Source organism: Takifugu rubripes, chromosome 22 (assembly GCF_901000725.2).
Source record: "Takifugu rubripes chromosome 22, fTakRub1.2, whole genome shotgun sequence".
NCBI lineage: Eukaryota > Metazoa > Chordata > Actinopteri > Tetraodontiformes > Tetraodontidae > Takifugu > Takifugu rubripes.
The window spans coordinates 15,330,965-15,340,365 of NC_042306.1; the positions used below are offsets into that span (position 1 = coordinate 15,330,965).

The 9,401-nt window shown below is 53.0% G+C and overlaps 2 protein-coding genes across 2 annotated transcripts in view; both read right to left on the bottom strand.

Annotated features, from left to right (window-relative positions):
• Nucleotides 1-776: 776 nt before the first annotated feature.
• LOC115247917 (caveolae-associated protein 4a-like) lies at nt 777-3,693 on the bottom strand. Its single transcript, XM_029830947.1, has 2 exons — nt 2,852-3,693; nt 777-2,141 (listed from the first exon to the last, which is right to left on the bottom strand). Exons 1-2 carry the CDS (start codon nt 3,257-3,259, stop codon nt 1,611-1,613), a joined length of 939 nt encoding a protein of 312 aa, XP_029686807.1. The 5' UTR covers nt 3,260-3,693; the 3' UTR covers nt 777-1,610.
• Nucleotides 3,694-4,057: 364 nt separating this feature from the next.
• LOC101069241 (tomoregulin-1-like) overlaps nt 4,058-9,401 on the bottom strand; it is a 9,843-nt gene continuing 4,499 nt past the window's right edge. The window contains exons 2-10 of the mRNA XM_029830944.1: nt 9,125-9,234; nt 8,376-8,505; nt 7,949-7,978; nt 7,722-7,818; nt 7,492-7,640; nt 6,889-6,942; nt 6,671-6,794; nt 6,424-6,585; nt 4,058-6,031 (exon numbers count right to left, since the gene is read on the bottom strand). Of these exons, the coding sequence (XP_029686804.1) occupies nt 5,947-6,031; nt 6,424-6,585; nt 6,671-6,794; nt 6,889-6,942; nt 7,492-7,640; nt 7,722-7,818; nt 7,949-7,978; nt 8,376-8,505; nt 9,125-9,234 (941 nt within the window). The 3' untranslated portion in view covers nt 4,058-5,946. The remainder of the gene's footprint in view (nt 6,032-6,423; nt 6,586-6,670; nt 6,795-6,888; nt 6,943-7,491; nt 7,641-7,721; nt 7,819-7,948; nt 7,979-8,375; nt 8,506-9,124; nt 9,235-9,401) is intronic.

The following is a 9,401-nucleotide window of genomic DNA, read 5'->3' on the forward strand; positions in this document are numbered from 1 at the left end:
ACTTACTTTCACAGAAAGAACAAAGAAAAAGCTTTTATCCTCCCGATTAAACCCGTGTTCTGTAGTAAATGAACACATTTATCATCATCACATGCGCTACAGACCATCATCGTTCACCGTTTCATCACCGTTTGCCATTTTTGTCCAGCTTTCGTTCTTTTTTGGTAACATTTCCTTGGACTTGAATATCGGTGACAGCTTTGCTGAGGTGTCCCCACCCTCATTAGCTTCCAGTGCTACACGATAATGTCATTATTGTTGTCAACTCCAGACTTTAATCCAAGGAATATGCGAGCGAGCCTCTCTGACCTCTAGACATTAGCAGAATTTAGCGCCTGCGTGAAAGGAAGCCACCGGAGCTCCAACGGTCTCTTCAATCAGCGAGTTTCTAAACATGGAGGTGAAACCAGAGATTAATCTGATGGATCGTATGTTCCGTTATTCCTCTCCAGGGATTTGCATTCAGTTATGGGATGCTGACATGTTCACACGGGGGCGGTTGTGCTGAGTCATCATTCATTACTGCTGAGTCAGCACTGTCTCAACAGCAGCAACAGGTCTAAGTTTGCTCTCCAGCTACGGTCGTCATGGCGACCAGGCAGCGTGGCGCCGCTGACGGGCCTCAGCGCGGCACCTGTCCTAGTTGGTGAAGGATCCACAAAGCGGCTAAAATTAGAGGGAACAGCTGACGGACGTGAGGAGCACGTCCACGTTTACTCCAAACTGGTCCAGACCACAAAATCCTGCAAAGTCCGAGAGAAAATGAAGCACAGACGAGAGTTTTAAACATCATTTATGAATTATAAATACATAAACAGTCCAGGTTGTTGTGTCTTCATCCAGTTCACAGGTGAAAATAACGCTTGTAAAATAACGACCGAGTGAAAGAAGATGTGATATAAAGTGATAGAAACAAAGCAGGAAGTGAACATTTCAAAATAAGACACGCGCGTCTGCAGGAAAGAGCACTTCTGAGATGATCCTGGTCACATTTGTGACATCAGAACGTTCCCAGAACTTTAAAAACACTGAAAAACCACCACAAAAGTCAGCAGGCTAAAAGGCGCCGAAGCTTCGGACCCACAACTTCCTGTTCCTGTCTGTCAGTCCGTCGGAGGACAGCACAGCTCGCGAGGGTTGATGGGTCGTACAGTTGCAGCCCGGCCTCGGCCAGGCTCCCCCACCAGGCTCACAGGGTCCTGCTCACGCTCCCTCCAACTCTCGTTACCATGGAAACGCCCACCTTCGTTTTCCTTCCCAAACTTTAACATTTGTGCAAATAATCTTCAGACTCTCAAATCTCACCTGAATAAATCATCAAAACAGGAAGAGTCTCCTCAAACGTGTCCCCCAATTCTTTAATTTAACACCAGTAATCTGCTCGTTAGTAAGGGGGATATTTTTGTCGGAATCTTGCTTTAAATGCAAATTAAAGGTTGAAGAGCATCAACCCTTTTCCACGATGAAAACATTTTAGGTAAAATACTTAATCGTCATTACTCACAGGTAATTTTCTATCGACCAATCAAAATCTTTCGTCAGGGTCAACCAATCACAGACTGACTTCCTGAATCCCGAGGCTCCGCCCCTTCCCGTCTGATCCACCAATCCTACTCTCCTATCCGAGTGGCGGCGACCTCCTCGACAGGGCCCTCCCTCTTGGTTTCCGCGGCGACCTCGGTGTAGGTGACCCCTGGGGAGGCCGCGGGCTCCTGGACCTCGGCGCCCTCCTGACCCTCCGCCACCGCTCGCTCCTTCTTCAGCTTGATGCGGAAGGTGTCTTTGCTCGGCGCCCTCTTGGCGATGTTCTCCTTCAGCCGCTCGCCAGCCTGGTGCATCTTGTCCCGCCTCTCGGGGGGCATCACTTTCTCCCCCAGGTTGTGGAACTTGGTGCCCAGGTTGTCTTTGGTCTTGGTCATGTTCTCCTTGGAGAACGCGGCCTTTAGGCTCTCCGTACCCTTGGCCATGGATCTCTTGATGCGAGTGGTCCGTGACGGGTCGGCCTCCTCCACGCTCAGGTACTCCTCATCGGAGGAGAGGTCAGCGGGGACGTCGTAGGAGTCAGGCTCCATCTCCAGCCCCTCCAGGCTGACTCCTTTAGGACACTTGGTGACAGCCACGGAGGGGACCTCCTTCTCACCCTGCAGTCACAGAACACAATAAACCATCTGCTCAAAGACCAGAACCAAACATCTTAGGAGCCAAAGTTCACCATTCAAACCAGAGACAGAGGAGTGGGACCATGGACCATCTGGTCCGAACGAGGAGCAGCAGAAGCTCCATTGATTGTGGAGATGGTGCAAACACAGGGAAGCTCCAGCAGCTTCCTGCTGAAACCACAGCTGAAGGTCCATATTAGGAGAAGAGGGGAGGTCCGAGAATAACCAGCAGCTGGGGGCCCTGAAACCGGACCGGGACCCCAAAGGGTGGGTGGGTGAGTATGTGTGTGTGTGTGTGCGTGTGTGTGTGTGTGTGTGTGTGTGTTGCCTCCTGATTTCTGTTCAGTATCTCAACTCCTGTCTCAGCTTCACACCTGTGGAACCTCCACCACCAGTCGGACCAACAGGTGATCCACTTCCTGTTGTGTGTTTACCATTAATTCCCGACCCGGGTTGACCCACTCTGGGGAACCTTCCTCCCTGGGTGGAGGCTCCGATGACGCCCAGTCCTCCCAGGCCTATTTTGCCCCTACCAGAGGACTCAGTGGTTCTGCTGTGTCCACCTGCCTTGGGGGGTAGTTCTGGGTGCAGGAAGTGTGGGCGGAGCCCTCCTGATGTGTCCCAGATGTTGCTCTGTGTTTGTGAGTGGTGGTGGAGCACCGGGTGGTTCTCAGGGCTGAGAAGGTTCCTACCTGGTAAATGACAACCCGGAACTTGTTGCGGGTCAGCAGCTCGTCCTGAGTGGACTCCACCTTCTTCACGCGGACGTTCTGCTTCTCCACGCGCGTGCGGACGTCCTTGACGTTGGCGCTGACCTTGCGGGTCTTCTGCAGGAGCTTCTCCACGGTGCTGCTGGTGTCGCCGTGGTCCTTGGCCAGCTTCAGGACGTCGCCCTGGACGCTCCTGATGTTGTTCTCCAGCTCCAGCTGCCGCTCCTCCATGCGCTGCTGGCTGGACTGCACGTTGTCGATGATGCCGGCGACGCGCTCCAGCAGCGACAGGATGGTGAGGGCGCTGATGGGGTTCCCCGCCTCGTCCTCCACCCCGACGATCTCCAGCGGCTCCTGGACACCTGCTTTTTGGAACTTGTGCTGATCCATGGTGGCTCCTAAAGAGGGAAGATGTTCTGTGTGGTTCGGGGACTGAGGAGGTCAGATGAGCCGGGCTCAGGTCTGGGACAGGACCGGGGGGCAGACTCCGCCCACTCCCGTTTTAGAAGGGGGGGGTCAACACACGAGGCCTAAAAATACAGCGTAAGGAGACACTCTGACATTTGGGCGAGGACGGAAAGCCCCATCCAGGACTCTGCCGCCCGCGTTATTCCGATCCTTCCCGATGATCTCCGCTGGGGGAATGTGGAGCACGTCTTTGCACCAGCATTCCCAGTTTGATGGTGTCTGGGAGGACGCGGGTCCTGGTGCGAGCAGCTGCGGGAGCCGTTGGTCAGCAGCAGATCAGACCAGTTGTCCCGTCAGATTACGGAACCCTCGGGTGGGATCAACGACGCCGATGTGGAGCTCTTTATAGCGTCTGACGCAGTGGGGATTTATTTGGAGCAGCTCTCCCAGGTCAGCTGGAGACCTTTGATCTGGTTCCACCTCCAGACCTGAACCCAGAAGATCACCTGGTGCCTTCACATGACTGAACACAAGATTTGCACTCTAGTGAGGCCCGCTGAGGCCAACAGCTGCGACACACACTCAGACACGTCACCGCCTATATTTGCTGTAGGCCACGCCCCCTACAGACACGTGACCTTTGCTCTGCATCTGAAACGTTCTGATAATCGGTCAGAAACGCTCCCGTTAGCATCAGGCTACCTCGTTCTTTGATGGCTGCTGCGGATCCTAAACATTAGATAAATCTGAGGTTGACAGGAAGTGACAGACGAGGACTCGTTTCAACCATTTATGGACATAAAAAAGTCTTTTTATTTTGGCAGACAGGAACCGCAGCCTCCCAAAGACCACATGCAGGATATTAGCCAACACATTTTACACATTTAGCAAACTTGCAGCTGTGATGGACAAATTAAAACGACGACTGCTAACGCTACAGAGACGCCGTCCATCGCAGGAAATGACAGAAGAGAGGATCGATGCTAACCTCCGCCGCGGGTCACGAAGCATCAACTGCGATGTTTCACAATTATCAGCTGGGACAAAGGAAGCTAATAGGAGGCTAAAGGCCCAAATTAGCATCATGAACCCTTAAATGAGGTTTGTCAGGTCTTTGATGTAGAATACAAATAATAAGTACGAGATGATGTTAGCTGCCAGGTAAACAAACAGGTTTATTAATCATGTTCTAATATCCAAGAGGGACAATAATCATGAAGAAATTATAAGTGACGACAACACCGAGTGCTAATTTGGATCATTTGCTCCTCCTGATCCGCAAAAACAAGCCTCGCTAGCTCTGATGGAGCTACGGCTAACTCCCGGAACTCTGCTAAGAGCTAATGTTAGCAAACTGCAACAGTCGCAGCATCAAGATGTGCAGCAGTTACCCAGGAAACTGCAGGATTGACACGAGTTGATGACCGTGGGCGTGGCCACGTTGGAGTGATGATGTCATCTGGAGCCGTGTGGGACTGGGCGGAGCTTCAGTGTGACATAACAAACATCAAACCTGGCAGATATAAAGATCAGCAGATCACATTTTTCCTTTGAGTTGTTCTTTTCCAATCACTTCCTGTCAGGCAGCAGCATGCTAGCAATGCTGTCAGCAGCCAGCGGGGGCGATAAAGAGCTGCCTTTGGTTTAACCTCCACGGACACGGCCGCCACCGCTGCCTCCAACCGCCACCGATACCAGTGTTCAGAGAAACAAAGCATAAGTAGCCACGCCTCTTTTTGCTCTCATCCAGCTAACATTCATCCCCCTATACTCGGCTTTAATAGCGTGCTAACGTTAGCTTTGGTCCGTCAGCATCAGCTTTGGAAAAACACACAAATAAAGACAAACTACAGACCGTCTCAACTCCAAGTCTGTCCACGTAGGACCTAAATGCATCACCTCCTTTGATGTTTTTAATGCTAATGCTTTAGCATTTCAAAGTGATGGCTGTTGATGCTTGATAAACTAATGTTTTATCACAAAAACAATCCCAATAAATAATTTATCTTGATGACGGAGTTTTACATTCCTAGAGTCTAAATTCAGTTCTAAAACTTTCGTCTATCGTCTGAACCCATAAAACCAAAATAAATTTGCTTTTGTCTCTTTCTTCATCATCTTTTCTGAGCTTCAAATCAGCGTTTTAAAAAGTTGAAACTACAACACGAGACAGCGTTTTCACAACCCATGCAGATATACGTTAACCAGAAAAACAACGTCCGAAAGAAAAAAGACCTACAGACAATGTTTCACAATAAGAGCACATGAATTAATGAATTATGAAGGAATGAAAACATGAACTGCTCATGGAAACTCTGGCGTGGAAATAAGTGTAAGAATAAACACAAATTCATTTTAGGATTCAGGATTTTAACAATTTTTAACCGTCACTGCATTAAAGTGAGTGCATGTGCTCTTATTGTGAAATGCTAACAAGACGACGCTATTATCTTGTTGAAACAGCAACGTGGACACCTTAGCGCTGGCGCTCAGCAGCGGCTGGTTGCCATGACGCCAGCGCTAAAAGCACATTCTAAAGTCAGGAACGGTCAGGAAAAAGGCCCCTGACGTTAGCGCGCTCCTTAACGTTGATGTTTAAAGATTAACACGACACATTTATCGTTAAAAAAATGTCATGGTGTAAAAATGTATCAAAAAGCCCGAAACGGCTAAACCATCCTGGAGTTTGTGTCCGAGGAAAAGTGTCCGAGGTTTTGTTTGTGTCGGCGCCCCCTGGTGTTCTTCGGACACTTCCTGGAGAGACAAAAACGTCAGACACACGTTTGAGCGTCCAGGCGCTAACGAGACCAAGCTCAATGCTAACGAGGCCAGGCTCAATGCTAACGAGGCCAGGCTCAATGCTAACGAGACCAGGCTCAATGCTAACGAGACCAAGCTCAATGCTAACGAGGCCAGGCTCAATGCTAACGAGACCAGGCTCAATGCTAACGAGACCAAGCTCAATGCTAACGAGGCCAGGCTCAATGCTAACGAGACCAGGCTCAATGCTAACGAGGCCAGGCTCAATGCTAACGAGACCAGGCTCAATGCTAACGAGACCAAGCTCAATGCTAACGAGACCAGGCTCAATGCTAACGAGACCAGGCTCAATGCTAACGAGGCCAGGCTCAATTAACGGCTCCCACCTTGTGATGCACATCACCACGGCGACGATGATGGCGATCTGCACGGCGCCGATGATGGCGGCGATGAGGATATAGTGGAGCTTCTGTCCACTGGGGACCACGTAGAGGATGTTGAACTCCTGAGGCTCGTTACACTGAACACCTTTGTACCCTGCATCACACCTGCGTCACACACACAGACAGCATGCGTTCAGGCAAAGTTAGCCCTGTGTTAGCGAGACTAGCGTCAGCGCAGGCAGCCACGCACCTGCAGGTGGCCACGCCTTGTCTGACCTCACACTCCCCATGGACACAGAAGCTAGCATGGCTGTCCGAGCAGGGGAGGGGCATCCCGGCGTAGAAGCCGTCACTGTGGTCCAGGCCTGTCGTATCTGATGGTGAACACAAGACCAGGTCATCTCACCCGCGATCACATGTTAGCATGTTGGTAGCATCATCGTCATCAGGGTGGAGCTGCTTCCTCACCGAAGGAGCCTTTGAAGGTGCTGCTGTCATCTTTCCCCAGTTTGTCTTTATCAGCTGTGGAGGAACAAGGAGTCAGCAGCCACCCTGGAGGGGGCGGGGCTTCTGCTCTGGCTGCAGGATCAGGAAGGGGCGGGGCTTCTATCTGGCTGCAGGATCAGGAAGGGGCGGGGCTTCTGCTCTGGCTACAGGATCAGGAAGGGGCGGGGCTTCTGCTCTGGCTACAGGATCAGGAAGGGGCGGGGCTTCTGCTCTGGCTACAGGATCAGGAAGGGGCGGGGCTTCTGCTCTGGCTGCAGGATCAGGAAGGGGCGGGGCTTCTATCTGGCTGCAGGATCAGGAAGGGGCGGGGCTTCTATCTGGCTGCAGGATCAGGAAGGGGCGGGGCTTCTGCTCTGGCTACAGCATCAGGAAGGGGAGGGGCTTCTGCTCTGGCTACAGGATCAGGAAGGGGCGGGGCTTCTGCTCTGCCTACAGGATCAAGAAGGGGAGGGGCTTCTGCTCTGGCTACAGGATCAGGAAGGGGCGGGGCTTCTGCTCTGGCTACAGGATCAAGAAGGGGGCGGGGTTAGAGGATCACGCCATCATGCTTATGATGCTTCTCACCTGTACACCTGCCCAGGTGTTTGACGTCGATCTGCTCTTGTTTCATGCAGGATGCTTCTTGGACCAGACACGGGTTGTTGTAGGAGTTCCCGTCAGTGGCACAAACAGGGTTTTCGTTGTGGCCGCTGCAGTCGATGTTACATATACACCTGTAATCAGGCAGCAGCAGGTGTGAGCGTCCTGGCACAGGTGAACCTGATGACTGCTAGCATGTAGCAGCATTTGCTCACCAGACGTCTTCAGAGTCCTCGTCACACTCCGCTCCGTATTTACAGGTGCTGCACTTGGTGAACTTCTTCCCCACGTCAGGAGCAGAACCCTCGTCATCTGTGAGCACAGGTAAAGAAAACCTGTCAAGAAATGGCCGATGTGCTTTTATTTTGGTGACCGCTGGTCTTCCTCTGACCCCCGGCGGCTTCACTGAGGCGTCAGCACTGGTCAGACGCTCTAAACTCACCGTCACCATCTCCAGAGCCTGATCCTGGATCTGTGAAGACACAAGAACAACGCTTTTATTTGACCTGGGACAGGAGCCCACCTGCTGCGCCTTGACCCGCCCCCTGGTCTACCCTCCTGTCTGTCTGACTCCACCCTCTGGACGACCCTCCTGTCTTTCTGGCCACGCCCCCTGGACTGCCCTCTTGACGGTCTGACTCCACCCCCTGGACTACCCTCCTGTCTTTTTGGACACGTCCCCTGGACTGCCCTCTTGACAGTCTGACTCCACCCTCTGGACGACCCTCCTGTCTTTCTGGCCACGCCCCCTGGACTACCCTCCTGTCTGTCTGACTCCACCCCCTGGACTGTCCTCCTGACGGTCTGACCCCGCCCACCTGACTGCTTGACCCCGCCCACCTAGGAGGAGTTAGTGCTGTGACACCCACCCACAGAGCAGGGCCCCTCAGACACCCTGGAGATGAGCCGCTGCTGCTTGCAGGCTGCCTGCTGCCTGTAGCACTCGTTCTGGTAGGTGTCCCCGTTGGAGCCGCACACGGGGACGTAGTGTTTGTGACACTGTGGACAGAGACACAGGTGTTCTGGGACCAGTTCACGTCCTGCGGTTCCAAATGTTCTTTCACAAACCAAAGGTCAAAATAACTCGGCCTGGCCACAAGAGGGCGCCAAAACACAGAAGTGGAACCAATATCACAAACTGATGACCGGACTGGACCGGACCGGACCGGACTGGACCGCACTGGACCGGACTGGACAGGAATGGACCGGACCGGACTGAACCGGACCGGACCAGACTCGACCAGGCTGGACCGGACTGGACCAGACTGGACCGGCCAGACTGGACCGGATTGGACTGGACCAGCCAGATTGGACCGGATTGGACTGGACCAGACTGGACTGGACCAGACCGGACTGGGCCAGACTGGACCAGACTCGACCAGGCTGGACCAGACTGGACCGGACTGGACCAGACTGGACCAGACTGGACCAGACTCGACCAGGCTGGACCAGACTGGACCGGACTGGACCAGACTGGACCAGACTCGACCAGACTGGACCAGACTCGACCAGGCTGGACCAGACTGGACCGGACTGGACCGGGCTGGGCCGGGCTGTCCTTTATGGTCTGGACCTGACATCCTAACCATGCCAACCATCATGTGACCACGGTTCCTACCTGAAACTGACACACACATCTGAGCTGAGCGCCGTCGTCTCTGCAGACGCCGCCGAAGCGGCAGGTGGAGTCGTCACAGACCCTCAGGTCGCTCTTCCTCTCTGGGTGATCTGCACCAGACACAGACGTGCATCAGACAGGTGGTGGCCAGCAGGTGACACAGGTGAACGGCTCCTCAAAAATACAGTTTGATAAACTGGTGAGAAGATGGAGGTGAACTGGTGCCTAAACTGAGTCAGTGCTGCCACCACTGGTCGCCCCTGGTACTGCAGCTCAT

Coding starts and splice junctions, on each gene's coding strand:
- LOC115247917 (XM_029830947.1), bottom strand. CDS start 3,259: ATGGATCAGCACAAGTTCCAAAAAGCAGGTGTCCAGGAGCCGCTGGAG. Junction 2,142..2,851: donor TCCGGGTTGTCATTTACCAG/GTAGGAACCTTC, acceptor CTGTGACTGCAG/GGTGAGAAGGAGGTCCCCTC.